This window comes from Hippopotamus amphibius, chromosome 9 (genome assembly GCF_030028045.1).
Source record: "Hippopotamus amphibius kiboko isolate mHipAmp2 chromosome 9, mHipAmp2.hap2, whole genome shotgun sequence".
Classification (NCBI taxonomy): domain Eukaryota; kingdom Metazoa; phylum Chordata; class Mammalia; order Artiodactyla; family Hippopotamidae; genus Hippopotamus; species Hippopotamus amphibius.
The window spans coordinates 29472469-29484751 of record NC_080194.1 but is presented as its reverse complement, the minus strand read 5'-3'; the positions used below and the strand labels follow the sequence as shown (position 1 = coordinate 29484751).

Sequence of the window (12283 nt, the reverse complement as noted above, 5' to 3'; positions counted from 1 at the left end):
AGTGTAATTTTGAACTCCGAGTAGGAGGGAGAACATGGTGAGAAATGAGGCTGGAACAATAGCCAGGTTTCCCATCATATGTAGCTTTGTAGACTATCTTAAGTGTCTTATACAGAACCTGGTGGATTGTTGACTAACTTTATGAAGGCAAGAAACCACTCCTACAACCTTCCTAGATCCACAGTTTAGCCAAGCTCTTCAGAAAGTCTCTAGAGTTCCCCTCTTTATGGAAACAATTAATCTCATCATTGTCCTGGCAAGCCTGAGTTGAAGAGATGAGGCCCAGATTTATAGTGCTTGGCTCAGGGCCCTACAAGAGACAAGGGCAAGACATTTGTTAGCACTACCAATCATTTATGTGCAGCAGCTGCTACAGGAATAGCCAGAAAAGTTTCACCAAGAGTAGAAATATCTGAGGCCCTAAATAATTAAAGAGCCTTCTCCCCTACCCCAGATACATTCTTGAGAATGAATAGGTAATTGTCTAGAATGATTCTGGTAATGAGATGGCTAATAGAAAACCAAGTCCGACTAGGGACTTCATAGTAAAGAAAATATGATTTACTTTAAATCCCCAACAATTAATACCTTCAGAAGTGTGGTTTCACTCACAGCTAATTATCCCTGGGTATTTTGCCCAAGAATGAATTTCTTAAGAACCCAGTGAAGCAGGAGAGGAGAGAAAGTGAATTCTGCTCACTATTGGAGGAATTTCCTAAGAGTCAGAATGATCCCAAGGTAGAATGTTACATCAGGAGACAGTGACATCAAATGTTCAAAAATAAGCTAGCAGACCACTTCAGGGTGTTATAGAATAATTCAAGCATGAGGGTTGGGCTACATAATTTTAATGGTTTCTTCCTACCATGAGAATCTTAGAGGCAGAAAGAATGATGTGAAAGAGTAGCTATAGAATGGAGAGCATTGAGAACTCAGAGAGAGAAAGAGGCTGCTGGTAAAAAGTACTCAATAAATGAGGAGGAACAGGAGGACTTAATTTTGTTTGGCATGGAAGCCATTTATGCCATTGCATCTAATATGATCTGGGCTTGTGAACCAGGGGAAAGAAATCTGATAATACATCCTTTCTGGGAACTGTGACTTCCAACTTGAACTGAGGTCTGCTCATCCAGCCAGCTTCCCTTGAAAGTGTTTTCCAGGGAAAGCACTAAAATTATCATGGTTTGGATAGATATTAGTTATCTATTGCTGTGTAGCAAATTGTCTCAAAACTTAGCAGCTCTGAAGAACAAAACCTTAATATTTCATACAGTTTCTGAGGGTAGGTTGTCTGGAAGAGGCTCAGCTTGGTGGCTTTGGCTCAGGGTCACTCATGAGGTTGCTGTCTAGCTCTCAGCTATGTCTACAGTCATATCCAGGCTCCAACGGAGCTGGAGAATCCACTTCTAAACTCACTCATTTGGTTGTTGACAGGCCTCCATTCTTCACTGGCTATTGATCAGAGACCTGCATTCCTTGACACACAGACTCCTCCACAGCCTGCTTGGACAGTCTCATTTCATGGCATCTGGCTGTCCACAGATGAAATGACTCAAGGAGAGAAATGTGAGCAGGTAAATGAAACAGTGCCCCCAAAGGAAGCAGGACTCTTATCTGGAATATATTAAGACCTTTTACAACTGCATAGTAAGAAGATAAGGTGACCAATTAAAAATGGGAAAAATAGTGGAACAGGAACTTCACAGATGAATATAAACAAATGGCCAATAAGCATATGAGATGCTATTCAATTATCAGTAGTTATTAGGGAGATAAAAATTAAAACTTCTAGTCAGAATCTGCTACAGTATCATAAGAATGGCTAAAATGGTAAAGGCTGAAAATACCAATCATTGCCAAAGTTGTGTGCAGCAAGTTAAATGGTCTGACATTTATACTGGGAGTGTAAAATGGCACAGCCATTTGTAAGCTGGCATAGTCAGTTTAGTTATAACAGACATTTACCATACCACTTTTAGCTGTTTATCCAAGAGAAATGACTTCAGCTGTTCCCAGAAATATTTATACATGAATGTTCATAAGAGTGTCAGGCATAATAACCAAAACTGAAAATAATACACCTGGGGCTTCCTAGGTGGCGCAGTGGTTAAGAATCTGCCTGCCAATGCAGGGGACATGGGTTCAATCCCTGCTCCAGGAAGATCCCATATGCTGTGGAGCAACTAAGCCCGTGCGCCACAACTATTGAGCCTGAACTTTAGAGCCCATGAGGCACAACTACTGAGCCCCCGTGCCACAACTACTGAAGCCCACGTGCCAACAGCCCATGCTCCACAACAAGAGAAGCCACAGCAATAAGGAGCCCGCACACTACAATGAAGAGTAGCCGCCATCACTGCAACTAAAGAAAGCCCTCTCAGAGCAACAAAGACCCAACACAGCCAATAAATAAGTAAATAAATAAATGTATTAAAAAAAAAAGGAAAATAATACATCTATCTGTCCAACAGATTTTGGTATGCAATGAAATACTACTTGACTCCTTCTATGCAATCCTTGAGAATTAATACTCAATTAATATCCAACTAGTTTCCCAAATAATTGTATACTGATATATGCAACAATATAAATAAATCTCCTCAACAAGATGCTGAGGGAAAGAAGCTAGATAAAAAAGAGTACACAGCCTATATCTATTGAAAAATGAGTTCACAGTGATAGAAATTACATTAGTGATTATGAGAGGCAGGGATTTAGAGGATATTGACTTCAAAGTGGCATACGGAACATTCTGAGATGATGGAAATCTTCCGTACCTTCTATTGTGGTGATGGTTAATAGATTTTATGGTATAATTTTTGTAAAACCCATGGAAATATAATTCATATATATAATTTTATATTATATAATTTATATTTTATGAAAGTAGATTTTAAAAGTAAAAAAAAACCTTTATGTAATAGTAAATGTTTTTAGAAATAAAAGGGCGTAATTCACAGAGACAAAAATAACACTTGGAAACTTTACTGCCCTCTCTTAATCTTTGCAAGATCAACTACCCAGGCAAAATTAATATATAAGAATAATATAATTAGTTTTAAATTACATATCCATAGATATATACATATGAGTGAATCAAAAATTATCTGCACTCTGGTTATATTAAAACTTCTGTAAATTCTACAGCCAGGGTGCATAATTTTTGACTTACCCTCATAGAAGGATGCTGCTACAAAAGTTTTTAGCTCAGGGAAAGTATTTTATTTTCTGTTATTTTTATAACATTTGTGAGAAAGGCCACATAATATGCCTCAAATAAAATCTAAATAAATTTCCCAAGTGAAAAATTACAGAGGTCACTTTCTCAAATCTCAGTGCAAAAAATCTGGAACTAAATAACTGAAGTGTAATTTTAAAAGCTATTTTAAATTTTAAATTTCTCTACTAAATAACTTTTGAGTTCAAGTAGATAGCAAAAGAAAAATTAAAGATGATTTTTAAAATGACAACTTTACAAACCTGGGTAGCTCAGCTGGTAGAGCATCAGACTTTTAATCTGAGGGCCCAGGGTTCAAGTCCCTGTCCAGGTGCCAAAAATAAATACATAAAAATGACAACTTTACTTCTCAAAACATGATGCATGGTTAAAGATGAACTTATAGGAAAAGAAAAGTCAGAAGTTCAGAGTTTAACTCAACAGATATTTATTGAAGGGCTACTGTGTTCCAGAAATTTTTCTGTGCTCCAGGGGTATAGATAAATATCCATGTAACTTCTTTCATAGAGTTACATGCTAGTGGAAGTACAAAGACTCAAAAATATGTAAATATGTAAAATTTTAGATAGTGATAGGTTCTATGTGGATAAAATAATAAATTCTATATGGATAAAATAAAGCTGAATAAGATGGGTAGAGAGTGATAAGAGCCATTTCAAATATAAGTATACAGGAAAGTCTTTTCTGAGAAGGTGACGTTTCACCAGAATTCTGAAAGAAAGGGCGCGAGTTAGTCACACAAACACTGAGGTAATAGCATGCAAGGCAGAGAAAATAGTAAGTGCAAAGACCCAGAGGAAGCTGGGAGTAGAACAAGCAATGTGTTCATTGGCAGGAGATCAGAGAAATGATATAGGGTCAGGCCATGTGGTACCTCTTAGACTACCATAAGGAAAATACAGGTATGCTACATCCAGAATGAAAAAGAAGATATAACCTCAAATATGAAGATTTTAAATTATAATGAAAAAGTACGATTTGATGAGTGTAAAATTTTTAAAAATAAAGTCTCACAGAAATATATATAAATCAAGAATATTTAGAATAAAATAAAATAATAGTAGAGTTGAATAACCTTGAAAAAATTGAAAATCTTACAAGGAACTATGTTATAAAAAGAACTCTGTGAGGAAGTTTCACAGGTGAATTACAACAAGTTTAATGCAAACAGTTTTCACACTACTTGCACTGATTTAAAACAGAAAAATTTCAAAAGTTTGCCAACTCATTTTATACCATTGGCATAGCCCCAATTCTAGACTTAACAAAGGTAGTACAAAATCCTAAATAAATCACAAGCAAATTGAACTTGGAAATAAATTTTACTACATATTCTCTGACCAAGTGGCATTTATTAGGGAGCCACTGCAATGCCCCAAGTGTTTACTCTGTGAGATGGGGAGTCAATGGAATATTCTGTACCTAAGGGAGGAATGGTCTGATCTGCTTTATGTACTACTGTGATGAGTAGAGAATGAATGGGAGTAAGGGTCAAAATTCTTTGTGCTTCTGAGGAAATAACTAGAATCAGTAGGTAGTAGGGGATGACTTTTCTAATTGAAAGTCACTTAACTGACTGTCCACCAGTGAAACTGGCTGCCAAGTCACCTTGGAAGTTACAATCAGCAGCTGGTTATGGGCATTTCTAGCAAATGCCAGGGATATTGACACTGGGAAATTTCTGTATTTATTAAGCCTTTAGACTCTGTGACATTCCAGCTTCCTTCCAATACTGAATGTCTCTGATTCTACAGCATGTATCACCTCAGTTTCCCCCAGTTAGAACATAAGCTCCATGAATGCAGGAGTTTTTGTCTGCATTCTGTTCATTGCTCTATTGCTGGAGCTCAAATAGTGTCAAGCATATAGCAGACACTCAATGATTATTTGTTAAATATAAAAATGTCTTTGTTAAACTTATTGCAGGACCTTGAGCAATGCACTTTCCTTCTCTGCATCTCAGAGTAAAAAGTTGGATTAGATGGTATCTGATGATCTTCCTAGGTCAGCCAGTCTGTGATCCCCTTTCAGACTGTGCGTCATTGTTCTAAAGGGCTTTGAAGGCTACGGGGGTGTATGAAGGGGTGCTGTTGGGAGGAAAGGCAGGGATGGGGAAGGGCAAACCTGAGTAAGGGAGAAAAGAACAGTATAACTTCTGGGGCTGGGGACCAGGGCATTCTCTGAAAATAAATGTGAATGTTTCTTTGAGATGCAGAGGGTTCTAATTCCAATAAAGGTGTATCACTAGACACTGAGGATACAGGATACTGAAGACCCACCCCAAACATGGTCTCATTGCCTCATTTGAGCCAACCTGGTCAACAGAGTGTTCACAGGTTCCTGAGGTTCTCATGGGAAAAACAGCATAAATAACAGCAGGGACTCCTCTTAAGTGTATTGAAAATATATGTTTTATCTTGATGAAGTGCACAAGTGAAAACATTTGTTTAAACTAAGAGTTCTATTGAGGCTCAGCATTACTGTGCATCTCTAGACACCCACAGGGCAGCAATTTCATGTGGCCCTGAGGTTTAGCAGAGCAGCCAACAGGTTGGCTGACAGGGCCTAGATTTGCTACCAAATAAGTCAATGACACATGCGTCATATTTATTGAATACAGAATCAAATGTAAAAAGGTGCACATTGGGTAATTGCAATGATTTTATTCTGCATTTATCTTTAGTTTATTTCAAGCGAAAAGGAGTGTTTTCAATATCAAGAGGCATGCATATATGTCTTCCATACTATTTTTTTTTCAATAAGTTGCTTTCATTTCAAATTAAAAGAAATGGAGTTCAGCTCCTTGGTGACCTAGGATAAAAAAAAAAAGTAAGAGATAGAATATTATTACTTATTAACAGTGAGGCTCTTGTCATGTATTATCTCAATTACTTTTTATATTAATGATACAGGTAGGTACTATAGTTGCCTTCAAGTTATATGGGGAAACTGAGGCTCAGAGAGGGTCTGGCCCATGGTGACATAGTTAGTAGAGGACAAACACAGTATTTGAACCCAAGTCTATGCTCTGAATCCAGATGACATTGTAGGGAATACTCCCAAAGGGTAGGGTCTTTGCCTTTCAAACTAAAAAAACTAGAATAATCACAATTATAACTGTAGGGAACAGTGTTTTAAATGAAGAGGATCTATGTTTCCTGGCAGATCTCAGAGTCACTGGGAGACACTGAAAAAGACAGAAATGAACCCAAATTCAAGGTGTTCCAACTATTGGGACTCTGTTCTTTCTCCAGACACTGTGGTTGGCACCTTCGCTGTGGATTTTTTTTTATGATACAGGAGCAGGGAGGGTCAGAGTGTGGCCTGCACTCCTGCAAAACCCAGCCATCTGCTCTGCCATCTGAGGTAATAGGGCGGTCACCTTCTTCCTGGAGTCATTTCACTGCTTAGGCCTGGAGGTTGCTATGGTGGCGGCCAAAGGCTTTGGAGCCCACGTTGGTGGGCATGAAGTTGTTCTTAACCACGCTCCCAGATCTGCTCAGCCAGCCCGCCATCTTACGGGTCACGCAGGTGGTAGTGTTACATGATCTCTTCTGGGCAGTGATGCTGATTTGCAGGATGGAGAAAAAGAGAATGCCTGTCAGTGAGAGATTGAGGGCAGGTGCTGCCCCATGGGACCATCATGGTAAAATTACTGCTTGAGAGGCACCAGTGAACTTTAAATATTTCTCCTAAACACAAAAGCACAGCAGAAAGTCATAGGGCATTAGGGAAAATGCCACAATCACTCCCCATAGTCATTTCCAGGGGTGTCAGAAAACCCAAACATGCTCTGGGCAACAAGCCATGGAACACAGAACAGCAGCCAATCTTTTCTGTACAAGTAAATGAAAACTTAACCAAGGCTTAGGTGACTAGAGAGATTATGACGCCACACCCAACCTCATTCTTAAAGACTATCTAAAAGATGCATCCACAGATGCATTCACAGGTATTGAGTACTCCTTAGGAAAAAAGGAAAATTCCCTTGTTCTCCTGGAAGAGGAAGTGAGTTTCCAGCATCAAGTCCCAGAGGTGCTTAGTGCTACTGTTTTTGCTCTCTGAGGTTATTTACAGGGACCACCCACCACGCCCTCACTCCAGCTACCCAAGGCTAAATTTACTTGCCAGATAGGTCCCTGTATCCATGAAGTGTGGGATGCAGTCAAAGCAAGAACCACCAGAGCTCAGGTGTTTTTAGAAATATACTTATTCCCCCAAAGCTCTGCTATGAAATCCACAGGTAGTCACAGGGCTGTCTTCTCTCTCCTGGATCTCTCCCTCCTCCCATCTGATGTTCTAGACATCCACTGCCACAAAGAATGCCACTGATACTAGCCCAGAGAGCAATCAGAGAAGACAACATGTATCAGGTTATAGGAAGAAAGGAATTAGAAAGGAGAGGAAGGGGTTGAGTAGGCACCTTGGGCATGCCAATGTGAGGGGTTCTGGTCTTTCTCCAATACTCTGGCCATGACCCATTTCTTGCCAGGTATTCTGACCCCAGTTGTAGTTAAGGGGAATGTGTAAAACTTGTCGAGGTCCTATGTGTATGTGCCCAGCACACAGATACTCTGATTATTGCACTGTTTAGCTCTGGAGCTGTCCAGGCTACAGGGAAAAGTCAGACCAGACAATGCCACGCACCAGGGCTGCCCCTGAGGGCAGTCATGCAGAAGGTTAGACCAGGGAGCAGGTGCCTGGAGCAGAGGTGGAGGGGCAGGCAGGGGGATGGCTCACATATCCTCCATTAGGAGAACTCAGAGGTTCACTGATCCAGGGCAGTGTGGGGAAGGGCTGTGGTGGGGAAGGGGTGACCTTTTCTGGCATTCCACATGCTGCTCAGTCCTTCATGCTTTGCAGAGAGGTTCTCAGGGTGGATGCAGGTACAACACATGACTCTGCTGGTGTGAGCACCAAGCTCAGGTTGCACAGGGAGGTGGGGCTGGGGAAGGGTGTCTGGATCCATAAGAACATGCACATGCCTCACCTTGCAAATGTGCAATGAAGATGCCTTGCAGGTATGAAACAATATCATGTGCAGGTTAATGAGGAAGGACCAGATTCTAAAATCCCCAGAGATACGTGGGATTCATTCCCTAGCTTTACTTTATGAGGCTAAACTCCTCCAGTGCTGGGAGGTATCCTCAGTACTGCCAGACAATTTCCAGAGTGAGCGATTCCACAGCTTCCCCCACTGCTTTCAGAAAGGGATTTTTTACATATGGTGCAACCATAGTTCCTTCACATGACCTCTGTCTTCAGTGGAGCCTGTAGAAGAGCGGGGTCCCAGGTCAAGGTGAAGAGTGACAGCTTGCTGGCTGCCTGTCCAGCTGTGTTCTCTCTTACCTGTCAGGATACATCTTCCTGGTACACCAGGGGAGAGGGTGAGTGCTGAGTGGAGGGCAGAGCCTTACCTGAAGCCCTCTGTCTCCTGCTTCAGTTCACTGGCCTTCATCTGCACATAATCATTCATCATCGCAGCCAGTAGGAGGCACATTTCCTTCTCGGTGAGTGTAGCAGGATCAAAGTCATTCTCCAAGGCTGACCTAGGGAAGGGAAGCAAGTTCAATACTGACTCTGAGTCCCTGCCTACCCCCACCCCCAGGATCAGCAGCCAGGTTTCCTGATTTCTGCAACTTCCCCTGAGGATGTGGCTGCCCCAACTGTCAATGGAGGAAATGAGGCCACTGTCTATCCAAAAATCCTGCTTCACCAGGAGTTAGGCTCTGGTGTGACCTCAGAGAAATGGTTTGCTGGAAACTGATGGTTAGATTTTCAGGAATTTTAGGAGCTTAGTGTTAAATGCAGCCATTATTAAAAATTAAATGATAATGATAGTTTGAATCTGAAAATGGTTTCAGTTTAATAAATATGATTTGAAGGAGGATGAGAAATTAGATGAATAGATCACATATCAGATTTAATAACAAATTTATTGGCCAAGTAGTTAGCAGATTAGAATGAAATCCATTTCTCAAATTATGGTTAAATTAGTAAATAGCTTTGCTAAAGATACAAATATTTGGTAAAAAGCAACAAAAGTATGTTGTGAGGTTCAATGAGTTATATGAGATATATAATAACTAGTACTGTATATATCTTATGTCTATTTGTAAACTGTGTGCTACACATCTTTGTATTATAAAAAGTTTATGATAAACTTATATATAAGCATACATTCATTCATTACCACCACCCATCCCCCCACCTTCACCCAGCAGGAGCCAGTTGCTAAAGATTCAGCACCGCACAACTGAGAACACAGAATCGTATGGTTCCAGGGGCCATCGGAGATGAGAGTGCTCCTGGCAGGGCTGTCTCACCTGAGTGGTGCTGCCTGGAGCATGCCGGCCTGGTACAGGACCAGAATGCTGAGAACCAGGAATGGGGGGAACTTCCAGAAGCCCATGACACCTCTCTGCAAGGGAAAAATGACATCACCACCTGCAGCAGTTTCAGGTTCTAAGAGCCCATAGACCCAAGCTCTGCTCCTGTCTCTAACTCCCTGGTGTCCTGGCTTCAGGCTGGTCATGTCACTCCCCTTCACCATCGTTTCCCTCTCAGCAAAGTGGACTGCTGGAAGATCCAATAAGCCTGTAGCATGCTTGGTTTAGCAAAGAAATCTAGCAGGACAACTAGGTGAGGAGGTCTCAGTCCATAGTTCCCTTCCATCACTCCACACATTCTCATACTCAACCTGCTGGCCAGGACTCCTGGAGGACAGAGTCTGAGTACCTGTCACCACAGCTTTTCCCATAGTGCAACCCAGAGCTGTCCTCCTGATGTGGGGCTTTTGCTCATACCTGGTTGGGGGAGGTGGGTAGGGAGGACATATCTCTGTGTTTGGAATCACCGAGAAACTGAAGAACCAAATTCTACTGCTCAGCTGCTTCACACTTTGCTTCACACTTTGGCAAAGTGTATCCTGTAAGAAGCAAGCTGGCAGAGTCTTAATTTGGAACCCAGGACTTAAATGGGGGAAAAAAGCTCCCAGAACCCACAACTAGGGCTTGTGTTTAATGGCGACCTGCACCTCAGTCATTGAACGTATTTGCCACCCGCTTGCGCTGGCCCAAGTTCCAATTCCATTTCCCAAGGACCACTAGGCAAGGGACGTGATCCGTGAGCGCATGGTCCGCACAAAGCTAGTCCTGCATTCTGGTCTGTGGGTGCTGCCTGGGCAGCTCAGCATCCCGAAATTGACCTAAGCACGTGTGTTGCAGGAGACAGCGAGAGTGGAGCCCGCCTCAGCGCAGGGAGAGTGAAGCAGAGAGTCCCCGGACTGAGACCATCCGGTGTTACCTGTGGAAGGATTCTGGGATGAATTGCGGACTAACACAGATTGTGTTATGAAAAGACCTAGACAGAAGTGGACAGAGAGTCTGAGACGAGGAAGGAGCTCAGGTAAGAAAAAGTAATGGAGAGAGAGGGAAGGGAGGGGAGGGAGAGAGAAATAGGATCACGGCTAAGCAGGAGTTTCCAGGCTTACCTGGCAGCAGGAACCAGGGGGCTTGGAGCAGAGGAGGGAGCAGTGGCAGTAGCTCTGGCGTCAGGCGACGGCACTGTGGAAATGGCAGTAACACTTGAGCTGGGCAGTGCCTGCTACTGATGCCTCCCGGCACCAGCAGCTGCTCTTATTTCCGCAGCTCTGCGTCTAGGGCGGTCCAAGAGCTCCAGGCAACCAATGGGCGGAATGAGGATTCTGAGTCCTAGAAAGAGTGTGTCACCATTTGCGTCCAGAGCCTGGAGCATCCAGCAAGACCACCCCACTTGTATTTGCATTGAGGTCATTGATGGCGGGGGTGGGGGGTTGGTAGGGACCAACAAAAAACACGCTTAAAAGTGACCAGGAATTTGAGGACAGTTTGACGTCACGGTAAATTTCACCTGTTCCGTTCCTCGAGTTTTGAACACACGTCCCACTCCATCCCCAGCTGTGCCACAGCAGAGGGCCCTCTACTGTGCTGGATTTTGTTAATTTCATCTATCTGACCTTTTGCTTCAACATAATCATCTTTGAAATGGGGACTATATTTTCATCTTGAAGGATTTTTTTTTAATTCAAGTAGTCTTTATTTTCCTATCTGACATTTCTAGCGAAAGGCCAGATTGATGAAATTAACAGAATCTGCCACAGTAGAGAGAAACAGAACTAGCAACTGATCCCAGCTTAGCTTTACAGCGCTCTGAACACCCATCCCCCATAATTTCCACTTCGTTTTCTGCCTGGACTCACAATGGGTGGTCCAAACGTGCGGGTAAGAAGGCCTGGAGGCCCCGCTGGGACTCAGTGGGGAGATGCAAGGCATAGATATTTCCCAAACCTCCAAGCATACCCTAGTCCTCCTGCTTCCTAATCGGCCATCCATCATCTCTAGCTTATCCACCTGCCCAAGCCGTTTCTCCATTTCCCCTTGGTTTCCGGGTGCGTCTTGCCAGGATGTCCCAGTGGCATATGATTCCAGCCCTGAACTCTCACCCTCCTCACGTCACACTTCCAGTCATATTCTCTCCTATATCTCATTACTGTCTCCAAATGCGTGCCCACCACACCACAGGAACTCATAAAACGGCACTGGCGCACAGGGGCATCCACGTGGGTTTGCTCAGTCCCGCCCCAAGCGTCTTGGGATCGCAAGCACATACCCGCATGAAAAGAATAAGCATTCTCAATTAAGCAGTATGTCGACCTTCTTACATCCTCAACAACAACTAAGTTGCAGGACCCTCTGCCTGACTTCCACTTCAAGCCCTCCTAGAAAGCCCTAAGAGCGTGGAGGAGAAGGCTGCTCCCGGCTACAAGAGCGCCAGGTCTAGTGTGCATGCGCAGTCTGCAATTTCCCGTACAAGTGCTCCAGCGCTGCAAGCACAGCAGCCACAGCGGGGGCCAGCAAGGACCCCAGCAAGGTGGTTCTACCAGACAGAGCCGAAACTAGCCCGGGTGTGTGATGAGTGACCCGAGCCATGGGTCCACCTCCCAGTCCTGTGTCCAGAAGCCTCAGTATATTCTTCAATACACGGGCCTCGCGCCACACCTCTTCC

The 12283-nt window shown here is 43.1% G+C and overlaps 1 protein-coding gene and 1 non-coding gene across 2 annotated transcripts; one reads left to right on the top strand and one right to left on the bottom strand.

Moving 5' to 3' along the window:
• The first annotated feature begins 3478 nt into the window (after positions 1-3478).
• TRNAK-UUU (transfer RNA lysine (anticodon UUU)) lies at positions 3479-3551 on the top strand. Its single transcript has one exon. It is a non-coding gene; the product is annotated as a tRNA-Lys (tRNA).
• A 3087-nt stretch (positions 3552-6638) lies between these two features.
• LOC130861653 (calcitonin receptor-stimulating peptide 2-like) lies at positions 6639-9650 on the bottom strand. Its single transcript, XM_057750712.1, has 3 exons — positions 9565-9650; positions 8656-8787; positions 6639-6805 (listed from the first exon to the last, which is right to left on the bottom strand). The coding sequence occupies exons 1-3, from the start codon at positions 9648-9650 to the stop codon at positions 6646-6648; spliced, it is 378 nt and encodes a 125-aa protein (XP_057606695.1). The 3' UTR covers positions 6639-6645.
• Between the last annotated feature and the right edge of the window lie 2633 nt (positions 9651-12283).